Source organism: Haliotis cracherodii, unplaced genomic scaffold, assembly GCF_022045235.1.
Source record: "Haliotis cracherodii isolate W230 unplaced genomic scaffold, xgHalCrac1.p SCAF_3, whole genome shotgun sequence".
In the NCBI taxonomy this organism is placed as follows: domain Eukaryota; kingdom Metazoa; phylum Mollusca; class Gastropoda; order Lepetellida; family Haliotidae; genus Haliotis; species Haliotis cracherodii.
The window spans coordinates 38893440-38908581 of NW_027266286.1; the positions used below are offsets into that span (position 1 = coordinate 38893440).

The 15142-nt window shown below is 42.9% G+C and overlaps 1 protein-coding gene and 1 pseudogene across 1 annotated transcript in view; both read left to right on the plus strand.

Annotated features, from left to right (window-relative positions):
* The window catches only part of LOC139474803 (acetyl-CoA acetyltransferase, cytosolic-like), a 73518-nt gene extending 59541 nt beyond the window's left edge, over window positions 1-13977 (plus strand). Inside the window, exons 8-10 of the mRNA XM_071257928.1 lie at window positions 39-193; window positions 4285-4395; window positions 13698-13977. Coding sequence (XP_071114029.1) covers window positions 39-193; window positions 4285-4395; window positions 13698-13868 — 437 coding nt within the window. The 3' untranslated portion in view covers window positions 13869-13977. The remainder of the gene's footprint in view (window positions 1-38; window positions 194-4284; window positions 4396-13697) is intronic.
* LOC139475036 (uncharacterized) lies at window positions 9152-11070 on the plus strand (annotated as a pseudogene).
* Window positions 13978-15142: the final 1165 nt, after the last annotated feature.

The window sequence follows — 15142 nt, forward strand, 5'->3', positions numbered from 1 at the left end:
GGTATTACCCCTGGCTATGAGACCTGTTTACATTGCAGGCATCAATGATGGAGCTGCAGCACTTGTCCTTATGAGTGCTGCGGAGGCCCAGGCTAGACATGCACCTGTGCTGGCAAAGATCGTGTCTTGGGCACAAGCTGGTGTGGACCCTGCTGTCATGGGGACAGGACCAATTCCAGCTACACGGAAAGCAGTAAGTGCGTCTGATGTATAAGTGAACTCTTACCTTAAAGCCCCACCCTGACTATAAATAGCCCGCAAGGTGGCAGTGTTTCAGTTTCGAAAAATGACTGACAATGTAAACACAACCGAGTGTCGGGAGACGTTTTTTGAAAACCATACGGGAACAAGATCACCATTGACCGTCAAACTTCGTATCAACTTGAATGACAAACCATGGATACAACAAATGGCTCAATATCAAGATATAAGTCAATAAATTTTCTGTAGTTTTATCCTAAAAAATCGAATCGATCGTGTTTGGCGTCTGCATCAATCACAGTGGGCGGAGCTTATTTATGTTTGCGCTATAAATAGCAAAGCACATGGTCATGTGTACATGTGGCACATTTAATGCATTTGTGGTCAAAGAGTATTGTGTTGTATATTTTTACGGCAGAACAGCAGCAGAACATCAGTTTCAGTTAATGTAACAGTAACTTTACTTAAATACGAAATTGACGACGCGATTCTTTCAGTTCAATCCGAAAATTACAGATATATGTTTAGTTTGGGTCATTTGCATTCATACGTTAGATTTGTGCCACACAATAATCAGTTTATATTCATAAAACGTAAATTATTACAGAGATTTTTCAACTAGTGTTTAGGAAGGGGCCTAATGTGAAGCACCAGAAGTTGCGCCAATATTTCTCAGCTTGACTACAATAGATGAATATCAACACAACAATGCACATAAGCAACTGGTAAATAAGTAACTGAATATACTTGATGTTTTGGCCTACAGAAGGCATATCCGGATAATATTGTACTTACGATAAACGAAAACTCCAATACACATATTCCAAGACAACTTTAATTATGAATTTCCTTTTCTTTCACAGAATTTTCACACACAAAACTGAGTTTGATCATTAGATCCACACTTGTCACATGTATTTTTTGTTCGGGGTATTTGGATACATTTTGCGCACAAGTTTTAAAATACAATCTGGGATCCCTTTCCCGTTTTGTCCACACCAGTCCTTCATTTGCTGCAACGTATAATTCCGTTTCTTCAAGTCCAAGTATCTACGATCTCTCCAAACACTTCATTTATTTAGCTCAGTCCAGAAACACTGTGTTCGAATCGACGAATTTCTGCAACATGGTGGCCACACCATTCCCTAACTGCGATTGTCTGTGCTGTGTCTTGCATGATTGACAAAAGAAGTGTGAACATACATATTCGGCTTCATCTGGTTCCACAATGAAATCTCACTGTGACACTGATTCACTACTCCCAAGAATCGGCACTGAATTTGTCAAAGTTTCTGTTGCACTTGCAAGGGCGGGAAGAGAGGCGCCATCTTGTCGATTCGAGTTGTGAATCGGAATGAAGTCATCTTGAATTGGAACTTTCTCCACGATAAAGTCACCAATGTCACAATCGAAATGACCAAAAGCTTCCTGATTATCTCGAACAACTCTTCGTCAAATTAGGATTTACATGAAAATGTTTTGTTGCTCATATTGAAGACAAGCGAAATTGCAAAGTTCTTGTCAGTTGTAAGCAGCAACTCGATGCACTCATGGGGCGTGGTTGCTAGGAGATAGCGAGGTCAGAAAGGGGAAAACAAAAAGTTTTATAAAGTAATAAAAGAAATCCGCAGTGCAATCCCAAAGTACCATGTACAGGATATTTTTTAATAATAATATGCACACAAAAAAATCTTTCCTAAAAGTGCAAATTAATTTATTAATTCATCCCAAGGTCGTAACCCTGATCACGTGGTGGGTATTTGGAAGGAATCTTGTGATGAAGCCGTGAGTGAGGCCGTGTGTATAACATTGTTGAATTCAACTGACCAGGAAGGTTGTTGAGGCACATTATGACAGATGCTCGTCATGGATGGAGAAGAAAATGTATCTGAGAGAAACATTGTTGCTTTGAGCTTCGCGACAAAACATGTGTTCATGCCGAAGTAGTTTACAAGAGAGGATGATCTGTGCAGCCAGCGACCTGAATAAGCTTGATGAAAATAATGTTGAAATCCATTTTCTCGCACATGATAGAATTAATGTGAACAAATATTTATTTGAACATTGTTTCAAAGTCTGTGAGGCTGTCCGTATGTTAATATTCTTATTTCGATTGCGACGTGAAATAATATAATGTTTTCGTGTCTTAATTTTGCTGCCGCTATGGAAAATTGCGCACCGATCTATTAAAAGAAATACTACTAGCTCAACTTTATAAAAGAACCATATCAACTTAATCTTTGTTCCGTTGTTTACTAAAAATTCGCTTCCGAAGCAAAGCGAATCAATCTACATTATAAACAAATTCATAGACTAGATTCTAGTACCAAGTGTTTAAACTTTTTTTTTAAATGTCATAAAATAACTTACACAATTATTAAAAGACATTTTTTGATAAGTAATATATATTTTATCTCGTCCGGCCGCTCTCTGGTTAGTTTAGGCTTGAGGGGAGAAACACATACAAAAAATATGGATGGCCTTATGCAAATGACACTTGGCATGCCAATCAACAAGGATCTGGGTCACTGGGACTGCCAAGTTTCACGGATCGAGTTACTTCGGCACGAAGAGCTTCATCAAGTGTGACTTTGCCAAAATACATTGCTACTGGGCAATGAAATAATGTCACGGAAACGACAAAAAACTACTTTGATCACGTGAAAATATTTTTGACCATTACCAGGGTTTTTTACACGATCAGTGTCATCCAGATTCCAGATGAAGGCAAGACGAACACAACGAAGAAAAACACTGTTGAAATCACCGATTACCGTGTATATGTGAGAAATGCTATTTATAAACTGCAGATATACCGTACACCACAGGATAACGATTGGTGCCGTGACACATACTATGTTTTTTTTTTGTTCAATTACACTGTTCATATTCATCACGACAAACGTATTAATTCGTTGTCGTCGGGAGATCTAGAATATAGCTCAGAACAAGAACGTCTATAATTTCTGTGTTGGACTGCGTTGGATAAATCGTGGACATTCCGCGGTATCATTTTATGAAGATGTGAAGACGACATGGCAGGTAGGTTTTGAAACCAAAGACCTACGCGTTTGTTGAAAAGTCTTGGAATCGTTTGATAGATATTTATTACCATTAAAACTTGTTGTCAAACGGTCCACGTGGGTGGGTGTTTACATGACGTCACCCGTTTACGCAATAACCAATGAAATTTGTGTGTTATCATGACGTCATATTGACCTGTCAGATCACTCGTATAAGCTCCGCCCACTAGAGTGCGGTAGTTGCTACCGCAGATGGGGCTTTAAGATATATGGAACAATTATTCTAAATCCTGATGTCTTGATAAGCAAACCCTGAAATTAGTCTTCTCAAACATATAATAATAACAGATCTTAGACTTCATAACTGACATACCTTATATACACCCCTAGGGAATGTTGACATATGTTAGGAGGACATTGAAAGACAAGGTTACTTAGTGTCAACTGGGCATCACTGAAGCTTGTGTACAGATGACTTGACTACATGTGAATGGAACCTGGTGAAACTTAGGATACATGATCAGAAAGTATTAACAGTATGATATTGAGACTTCATATTTGTAACATTACCTAAGTTTGTAACAAGTCTACATGTGACAGGGTGACATTGAAGGTCAAGGCCAGTTTGTGTGATGTGGGCATTAAAATATCGCTAAGGCAGGGTTGCGATCGTATCAACTTTAAGGTGACCTCCGTAATAGGCCAAGGTCACTAGAGGTCATTTTGAAACATGGTTTAACGGTCTCTAAAATTCAATGAGGTGAATGGGTTTTAACATCACGTTCAAGATTATTGAAGTTATTTTGCAGCGTGTGAGTGTCAAATCCCTTATCGTCGACTCTGAAAGAACTAAATCAACATCTATCATGTCATGATTGTGTTAAATATCAAAGTCACTTTGAAGGTCACTCATTCATGAAATGACTTGTAAATAGTTGCATTCAGTACATATTGTTAACATGGTATGGCAGACTTCATATTTATAACTCTAGCTAAATTTGCAACAAGTAATCAGGCCACTTACAGAGCCTCACATCTAAGTTTCTGTGTGCTATTACAGTTGGAGAAGGCTGGGTGGAGCATCAACGATGTAGACTTGATAGAGCTGAATGAAGCATTTGCTGCCCAGTCTGCAGCAGTCATCAAAGATCTGGGCTGTGATCCATCAAAGGTGAGATGAGCACAGGAACATGGTATTATGACAAATGTAACTTTTGTCCTCATACCTGTTGCCGTCGTGGCTGAATGTCCAGGTTAGTTGATTTGATGGCCTGTGGTTTGTCATGTGGTGTGGCTTTGCATTGTTTGTCGACATCTTCTCCCCTGCAGCTAATGAAACTGAACTAATGATGATACCATCCGTCCTTCAAATGGTAAGATCCATTTGTTTCGTTTTGTTATCATACTCCATATACCAAGGTATTCTGTCCGTCCATCCTTCAGAGGACATTTCTTAGTGTGACCTATAACTTGAAAACTACTACATAGATTCTTTTCAAATTTGGTGAACACTTTTTATACATATAGGAGAGGTGCAGAGCGAAATTTGATTTCTATATTTGGATTTTCTGAAAAAATACAGCTTTTTTTTTCATTTTTGGACTGAAGATGTTTTTACATTTATGGATTCTTTTCAAATTTAGGGAACAGATTCCATACGGATAGTAGAGGTGCAGTGCAAAGTTTGATTTTGATATGTGGGTTTTCTGAAAAAATATTATGGTTTTTTTATGTTGTGAACTCAGAGACTGCTAAACCAATGAAGCCTTATAGAAAACCTATTTGAATTTCTATAGCTATACTATGACCTTTATCCTTCACATCCAACTGCCTCCATGGCCTAGTGGACAGAGCATCTGCCCAGGGAGCGTAAGGTCGAAGGTTCAATGCCCAGCTGCATCATACCATAAGATGCTAAAAAATGGGACTGGAGCACAGCACTGAGGGGGATAACTAATGTCAGTATGCTGTGTCTGTGTTAGACTGCGACATGGTATCTCAATGGGACTGGAGCACAGCACTGAGGGGATTACTTTTGTCAGTATGCTGTGTCTGTGTTAGACTGCGACATGGTATCTCAATGGGACTGGAGCACAGCACTGAGGGGATTACTTTTGTCAGTATGCTGTGTCTGTGTTAGACTGCGACATGGTATCTCAATGGGACTGGAGCACAGCACTGAGGGGGATAACTAATGTCAGTATGCTGTGTCTGTGTTAGACTGCGACATGGTATCTCAATGGGACTGGAGCACAGCACTGAGGGGATTACTTATGTCAGTATGCTGTGTCTGTGTTAGACTGCGACATGGTATCTCAATGGGACTGGAGCACAGCACTGAGGGGATTACTTATGTCAGTATGCTGTGTCTGTGTTAGACTGCGACATGGTATCTCAATGGGACTGGAGCACAGCACTGAGGGGATTACTTATGTCAGTATGCTGTGTCTGTGTTAGACTGCGACATGGTATCTCAATGGGACTGGAGCACAGCACTGAGGGGATTACTTATGTCAGTATGCTGTGTCTGTGTTAGACTGCGACATGGTATCTCAATGGGACTGGAGCACAGCACTGAGGGGATTACTTATGTCAGTATGCTGTGTCTGTGTTAGACTGCGACATGGTATCTCAATGGGCAAGCACTATTTAACTGACATAGATTTGTACTAGTATAAGCAACCACACACACAGGTGCATACATGTGGCTATATTAGCAAAATAATCTTGAATACGACATGAAACCCAATTTCACGTCACCTAAAAATAGAACGCATAGTAGATAGTACCCATAAATCTGATGACAGAACCACTAGATTTGAGGCTGAATGTTTAATGTAACAAATGTTATATTTGAGATAATACGTTCTTAGTAAAGTACTTGTACTATTTTTTAATGCTGCATTACTCCCTATTGCATTTACTGCTGTCTTTGATAGAGAGACGAACTGTGTGAGATCAAGCTGCTGAAGAAAGTTGTTTCCATCTGTACAGGAAGCAGTGCCCCCTCCCACACAGTCGGCACGTGACCGGGAAGTCATGACGTCACGTCAAAACACATAACTGCTTTGTCAGCCACACGGAACAGACGTATCTGTATCCCTCGTGGAAATATTAAAAGCTGTATATGATCCTTACTTTGTGTTGTTTACACTGACAAAAGTCTGCTGTGTTGTTTATTATCCCCCGCCCAACAAAGTTGGCGGGGGATATAGAAACGGGCTCCGTCCGTCCTTCACGTTTTGTTTCCAGAGCATAACTCAGAAACCGTTCAATATGTTTTCATGAAACTTTGCAGGTCTGTCAAGTACATGCTGAACTGGTGCATTTTGCAATTTAGAAATGTTAGAAACTTTTATTTTTTCGTTTCCATGGCAACAAGATGGACTAAGGTTCTGTGAGGGTAGGGTTCGTTTCCAGAGCATAACTCATAAACCGATCAATATTTTTTCATGAAACTTTGCAGGTTTGTCAGGTACATGCTGCACTGGTGTCTTTTGCTATTTAGAAATTTTAGAAATTTGTATTGTTTACTTTTTACTTTTCCATGACAACAAGATGGACTTAGGTTCCAAACTCTTCTTTTTTTTTACAATTTCCATGACAAGTTCCACCTCGGTTAAAAAAGGTTAGTGTTGGTTTTGATTTAATTATGTCATAAATTCTGCAACAGGGGTGGGGGATAAAGCCATGTTAGTGGCAAACTCTTGTTGTATATGGTTTGTTACCTTTGGCTTCATTCTATTGTTAATTGGCAACATTTCTCGCTCGTTTTGTGGCTCTCGTCACAGTATTTACGAGCGTATTGTTGTTTCCCGCCATTTTCTCCCCACCCTTTTGCGATTCACCACGTGTCCATGTATTTTCATGTTTTGCGTTTTGAATTCGTTCTTTTACATTAAATTAAAATGTTTGTATTTGGCATGTTTTAAGTGTAATTGTTTGCTCTTATAAACTTTGTAAACAGAAAAAGTTATCTTGAGTTACATTATGCTTCATTGTGTGTTTGCACATCGTTATGCTTTTGCTTAAATTCCAGTATGCCTCGCTTCTCTAACTGCCGCGGGAATAAATCTGGACGGGCCCCCCACCCCTGCTGCCTGGATTGTACAACCCCCGTGTACCCTTACAGAGAAGTGCAGATACTGTAGTCCCCTGTCGCCGTTTCCTTCACCACCTACCTACGAGTGTCTCGAAAACGCTTCATTCAACGTGTGCGTCGACACCCCAACATGCCTTACAACGTAGAGTCTGCCTCCCATGGCATGACAAACAACCGTTCACGGTCTCCTACACCACCATTACCATCGCCTGCTTCGATCTCATCGTCTTGTGTGGCGCCTCCGACGTATGTACAAAGCCCTCCTGTCATCGTTTATGGATCCATCTTGGATGCAGTCATTGTTTGCGCAAGCTACTCCCGCCTCAGCGGCGCCGACGATGCCTCCTGCGACGATGGCGCCACCAACTACAGATTCCTGCGTCCCCATCTACTTCGGGTGCTCATCGGTCTCATTCGTCATATACCTCGTCGCCTCCGACTGCCTCTCGACACTCGTCCAAGTCCTCTCGATCTCGTCGTCGTTCTCGTACTCATACATAGACGTCGACATCATTCATCTCGTTCGGCTTCATCGGAAGGATCATTTCGACCCGATTATGACCCTCAATCTCCCGTGATTGATACCTGCTTGGGCCCATCACAGGTTGCTGATTGGCTAGCGGACCGTTTGACCTCCAAGGCACCGATGTCGACGAAAATCTCTAACCTGACTTCGCTACCACCCGACCCAATGCTGACAGACCTTATTACGGCGCTGGACGAGGACTTCGCTAGGTTGTCCCTCACGCCGTTCATGGCTCCTCGTTTCCGGCATAATGATTTCCCTGTCCACTCCTTCAATGTGGCTGACGGTGCGCACGTCCTGGACGAGGACTTACATCGAATGATCGGGTCATCCCAGTCCGCCACCATACGTATGCCAGACTTCCGACTCGCTTTCGTGGAAACGGAACTGTGGCGTTCGTTAAAACCACCGTCTGCACTCGCCTCCTCTGCCAGAGCAATTGAGCAAGATCTGGCGGGAGTCAAATCCTAACAGGATCGACCACCTACGCACTGTTATGAACTTCCAACTTCGCCAGGTCAACTATTTGCAAAATCATCTGAGAGCTGCTATTGCGGAAAGATCACCGCTACACGACGGTTGGGTTACTTGACTGCCACGGAATGGGATTCCGAATTCAAGCGTTCCTTCCTATGACAACCTTGGTTGGGTTCTTTTTAATGGTGCCATTTCCGCTACACATGCCAGGGTCATCAGCTTCGCAAGGGATGAAACGGCTCTTAGAGCCTTGGAGCATGTCAAGCACCAATCAGCGGCCAAGTCCTTCAAAGGTAACTACAAACCTCGCCGCTCCTCTCTCAAGGACGTCTCCAAACATTTCAGGATCTCAACGACTGGGGGGTGGCACAGGTGGCCAAGTCGTCTGAGGCGCGGCGATTCGCTGTGCAGAGTTGCGTCCCTTGGGCACGCCAGAAATCTATGATTGTGGGTTCCATTCCCGGTTCGCCCCAATTATGTTTCTAGGTTTGTCAGCACCATACCCGTGCTCGTGGGTTTCACCGAAGTGGTAAACGTCTGAGACCTGCATCACTTCGAGCTTTCCTCCCACATTAAGCTGACACACAGTGATATAACTGGAATACTGGACCTCCCACCCTCAGCCGTTCTGGGCACTGACACACCTGTGGGTGGGAGACTAGGCCGGTTTTGGAGAAACTGGTCTATACTGGAGGACCAGTTAGTCACAAACATACTCCGTCAGGGGTACCAGCTCCCATTGGCAGTACTTCCTCCTCTGACCCCATCATTCCGTCTGCAGTTCATCGGGGGCCTGTTTCTCACGGATCAAGACCTCCTTCAAGTCCCTAGGAACAGGTAGTTGAAAATCCTCGCTCACCTCTACCCTGCCCTCCAGCAGGCTTGAACTCTCCACAAATGGCAGGTTCTCTTGGGCACATCGGCTCAAGACCTGACTGTCAGAGGTCGTCTCCAACTCCGTCCAATTCAACGGTTTCTCGCTCCCTTCATTCAGCAGCAGGATCCAGTGTCCCTCATCGTCCTCCCAGTTCCCTTCCCCCAATGGTGGACAGTGGAATCGAACATCTGCGGAGGCGTCTTCTTGACCGCGCTACAGCCCACCCTCCACCTGTTCATCGACGCATCCAAACAGGGTTGGGGGGCTCATCTGGGGACTCAAACAGTTGCAGGGCTGTGGTCCGGAGATCGACTCCACTGGCACAGCAACAACCTCGAACTCGAAGCTCTCACCCTGGCCGTCTCCCACTGGCAGAGCATTCTCCGTCACACCCAGTTGACCATCTCCACGGACAACATCACCATGGTGTGGTGTCTGAGGAATCAGGGTACTCTCCACTCTCAGTCCCTGCTCAACCAGACCTTCCGATTCTTTGACCTAGTGGACCGATTAGACCTGCAATTCCTTTTTCAGCACATTCCAGGTTGCAAGAATGTTCTGGCAGACGCTCTGACCAGGCCGGAGAAGGTGGCTCCCACCGAATGGCAACTCCACCCAGAGATCTTCACTGTTCTTTGTCTAATGATCGACACCCAAAACATCGATCTGTTCGCCACATCTCAGAATTGCCAGCTGTCAACTTACATCTCGCCAGTTTCGCCGGTTTCATCTGCACGCCTGGCACATCTGCAGAAAGCCCTAGGAGCCAAGGGCTATTCGACTAGAGCGGCCAAGGCTATTGCTATAGCCTATCGTCCATCAACACGGGGACTATATGATAATAAATGGTCCTCATTCCAGGCATTCTGCTCTGACAAGCACCAGGATCCGATGACAGCGTCACTGCAGTTCCTGGCTGAGTTTCTTCTGTACTTGCGCACCACACGTTGATTAAAAGGCTCTACCATCTCATCGTACTTGGTCGCAATCAACTCCATTCTTGCCATCCCAGACGACTAGAGAATGATGAAAATTCCTGAACTTCAGGACTTGCTGCGCTCATTCCGTCTCGAAGACCAGAAAGCCAAGTTCAAACCGCCTGCGTGGGATCTGAATGTGGTCTTAAAGGCTCTTAGGGAGGCTCCCTTCGAACCACTCAACTCGTCTTCCTTTTACGACTTAACGAAGAAGACGGTGTTTCTACTGGCCTTGGCTACTGCTGCCCGGGTTAGTTAGCTCCATGCCCTCGACGTCTCTCGTGCCAGGTTCGAACGCGGGACTCATGGCACCGTTCATCTTGGGCTGAGCTGGGACGCAAAGAATCAACTCCGAGGACAGTCTGATAGATCCTTCACCATCCCTCACCTTTCGTCGATTGTGGGTGCCGACAATGTGGAGGAGCTTTTATTATGCCGTTAGGGCCCTGAAGGTTTTCCTCCGATGGTCTAAAGCCTGCCGCAAGTCTAGGAAACGTCTTTTCCCGTTGGTCTCCCCTTCGTCGCAGTCGGAGGTCAGCCGGAATACTATCTCCCTGTGGCTCCGGGCGGTCATCCTCCAAGCTTATAAAGTCGCCGGATTGGACCCCCGAAGGCTAACAACCCACTCGAGATTCGGGCGGTCACATCTACCATGGCTCTTCACAGTAACTGTTCCCTCAAATCAATCATGGAAGGCTGTTTGGGGCAATCTGACACCGTTTTCGCCAGCCACTACCTTCGTGATGTAACCTTGGAAGATAGCTTTAGTCCCCTGCTGGTAGCTCAACAGGTCACCAACCCCCGACGCCACTGATTCTCCCTTAGCCTGAGTGGGGCCCGTCGACCTCTCTGGTGTTCATCACCCCAGATTAGAGGGCTCTACTGCGTTCCACATTTGCTCTTAGGTCAGTTCTAGTTTTGGCTTTCCCGCCTCATACTAATTCTGTCACCTATTTCGGGTTCCCTCTTTTGCATCGACACTCCTTTCCTTCGACAGGAATGGTCGCTGGTGTTCCGGTCCTCTCTTGTACATGCGGTGCGGTTAAATCGGACCTTGTTGAGGGTTCCTTATGGCTCACATCAGAAGGTATGCCCACCGGCCATGCCGTCTGATAAAGATGCAATACGGAGTAATGCAGGATAAGTTAAAAAATTTAGTAAAATCTAAATATTTTTTACATTTGTATACTTATACTGCATTACGAAGTCTAAGTGCCCCCCTTTCCCCCACTGCCTCCCCACGAAGTTTCCGATGTTATGTTTACAGCAGTTATGTGTTTTGACATGACGTCATGACTTCCCGGTCACGTGCCGACTGTGGAAGGGTGCGCTGCTTCCTGTACAGATGGAAACAACTTTCTTCAGCAGCTGGATCTCACACAGTTCGTCTCTCTGTCAAAGACAGCAGTAAATGCAATAGGGAGTAATGCAGGATGAGTATACAAATGTAAAAAATATTTAGATTTTACTAATTTTTAGGTTGGGTCCCATCTGGGACTTTGTGTGCTGGCAAATAGGTGCCTCACTCTTGCAGTGTGGGTTCGAACCACTTCATGGCTGAAAGTTTGTTTATAACATCTTTGCAATAACATCTCCAAAAAATGTTCGAGGAACTCTAGTATAAATTTTAACACTACTGCATGTATCATTGTGAAATTTCCTATCTAGTAAATTTGTGGTATTATGTGTTAGGATGTTTATCTCATTTCCGAACTGTGTGAATGATATCTATAGGTTATATTCTCTCAGTAACTGTGTTTGGTAAATATGGAATGCAGAGTAATAATATTAACAAATATCCACACAACTTAACTTTAGAATGTGCTCCAGTATTATATTTTGAGGAAATCTGTATATGGCTTTTCAGTTCACATGTTGATATACAGTACACAACCTCAAACAGAAGTTTCAAAGTATGTGTTTGTTGTTATTTTAACCATAAGTCACGCGTGACAGTTCTAGTGATAATTGTGAAGAATTAGTTGTGCAAGTTCACTGCATTCAGACCTGTGTATTTCACAATTTTCATGAACTTTTGTTTCCTGGATTGTAAGACATTTGCAGCCAGTTCTACAAGTATTCAGTTTTCCACACATTTATCAAATATAACTCCTGCCATGCACCTGTGGTGAGAAATGTTACCTGCACTGGGTGCAACCTAGCAATAAAATTTACCTGCTATATATCTCTCAATATTTAGGGCTGAAACCACTCACATGCAAATAGGAAAACTTTGTAAATATTATTTCAAATTTACTTACCAGCATTCTCTGGTAGCATGTTGCACCTGTACAAAATTCAGGTTGGTCTCACATACTCACTACCAAAAGAAATGTGAATACCATGCATGTTGGTGAATATGTGAAGAATGACTCATATTCAACAGATATTTGATTGGTTAGATGCACAAATGAACATACTGGTATGTTGTATGAACCGACGCTCATGAATGCTTCACATGTGATGTCATAGCTCCATGGCCCGAGATGCACCATTTGTGTCGTGCATGATATACACGTCAAATTTGGAAATCACGTGCAGCATATCGTGTTAGGAAAAAAGACACTCTGTGGTAACACTTGACCAATTGATAGTTTTGTCAATAATTGGTATGCATTCTCAACTTACATACTTCTCCATGTTTCTGTGGTTTGCGTTTCTTTTGGTGGTGAGTTTTGTTTGTTTGTTTATTGTTTAATGCCGCACTCAGCAATATTTCAGCTATATGACGGTGGTCTTTAATAATCGAGCCTGGGCCAGACAATCCAGTGATTGACATCATGAGCATCGATCTACGCAAATGGGATACGATGACATGCATCAACCAAGTCAGTGAGTCTGACCACCAGATCCCATTAGTCGCCTCTTACGGTAAGCATGGGTTGCTGAAGACCTATTCTGTCTCGGGTCTGGTGGTGAGTATTTATCAAACGTGATTATCTTCACTTTTTCAGTAATAATTGAGACTGTTACTGGATAATACAGCCAGTCCAATTGAAGTGATGATGTCAGACTGATAGATTCATGGGGGATTCCAGGCACAATATGTCCTATGTATCCAGTGCTTGTAGTAGGAACCAGCTAACCGGGATCACGTGGTTACAGTAAATCGTTGCTCATGATGGTTTTCCTGTTACAGACTCAGTTACTGGCAGTCCACTGTAATATAGATGGAACATTGCTGACTGTGGTTAAATAGCATTCACTCAGGTACAGGATAGATTGCCAAAATACAGTAGTTGAAAGTGTTGAAGCAAGTACTGTATTGCCTAGCATCCATAGTTTTGGAGAAGTCGTAGAACCAGAACTGGAACTGAATGTTCATGCAAACTAATGTAAATGGTGCATTGTCGAGGTCCATCTTAGTTCGATATGTTTTACATCTCAAATGGAGCTTCCCAGAAGTGGTGTCTTTTAAAAGTGGTCATTTAGTTCAATTCCATAAGGAAAAATGGTCACCATGGTAACAATGGTGTTTTGAAAATAGTTTATTGACAACAAATGTTTGTTTCAGGTAAATGTGAGTGGTGGAGCCATTGCTCTAGGACATCCCATTGGAGCATCTGGAGCTCGTATTCTGGTAACACTTCTCCATGGCCTGGAACGCACAGCAGGGCGGCGCGGTGTGGCGGCTCTCTGTGTAGGAGGGGGAATGGGCATTGCTTTGTGTGTGGAGAGATCATGAGATCAAGATAGCCTTTCTGCTTATGCATCATATTCTTGCTTTCTGAAACTGAGTGTATATATCAAGTGAATAAACGGTTTATGGGAGGAGAATCATGTTTATTTTGTGGAACGAGAAACACGTTTTCATAATGGGACGCGGAACACGTTTACATTATGGGACGAGGAACACACACACAGACAAACGTCCCATTTCACCTCACCATTACCATGATTACATATGCAAAACCAGATTTGTTATGGCCCCTCATGTTGCATTGATCTGATGGTGAAGTACTTTGATGTTTCATAGGGAAATCTGCAGTCTCAAATTATATTTTTTGACATTTCAGAAGTAAAAGTTCAGGTAGCATTGTTTTGCATTGGATACACCCCAATCTACCAGTCTTATACACTATGGCAGCCTTGTTACGACAATTGTATGGAAATTGGTAGACTTGTCAAAGTTTTGGTACAGCTGCCAAATATAGAAAAGTTAGTTTATGACAGAAATATGAAGAGGTCCATCAACATATTTTCTTATTAAATTTAATTTAAATTAATGTGCACCTAGTAAACCCTTGACATCTCTCCGAGTTTGCTGGTCACTTCATTGTATGTGAAGATCAATGCTTTTTGCTGATGTAACCAGTCACCAGATAGTCCAATTGTCTGTTGTTATCAATATGCTGTTATTATAGTTGTGACTTAGGAATACAGTGTCTGTGAGAACCGTGTGTTGGCAATGAAGATTGTTAACAGTATAGTTCTGAAAGTGGTTTCAGATACTTTAGGTAGATGCCTTGGCATTGATAAAGATGTTAAATAATCTCTGTCCTCAACAATGAAGAGTCGAAACGTCAAAGATTTACGGAATAGATCACTGAATGTTATAGAACCCAAACTATTAATGTACATGTATATAGCAATATATATGTGCAACTGGTGCAATAGATTTGCAGTGTTTTCTTCAGAGGAGTAGACGTTAAATGTTTCCACTGCTTTGACTGTTGTTTTGTCTTTGACTGATACTGGTGACCCCAAGGTGCAACTATAGTTACCAATCTCTCATTAAGTCAGCCGGGTCTGAAATGTGCCTGTAGCTTTGCTGATGTCAGAAGCCTTGGAACCCAGCATGCTGAAACCTTTGTCAGGCCCAGTTCATTCCTCAAAATGTTCTCAACTCTCTCATGATAGATGTCCACTGTATTGGCTATGTGACGCGTGGTGAGTCATGGATCATCAAGAAATATATCATATATTTTATCAACATTCTCCTTAGTGATGGCAGTAATA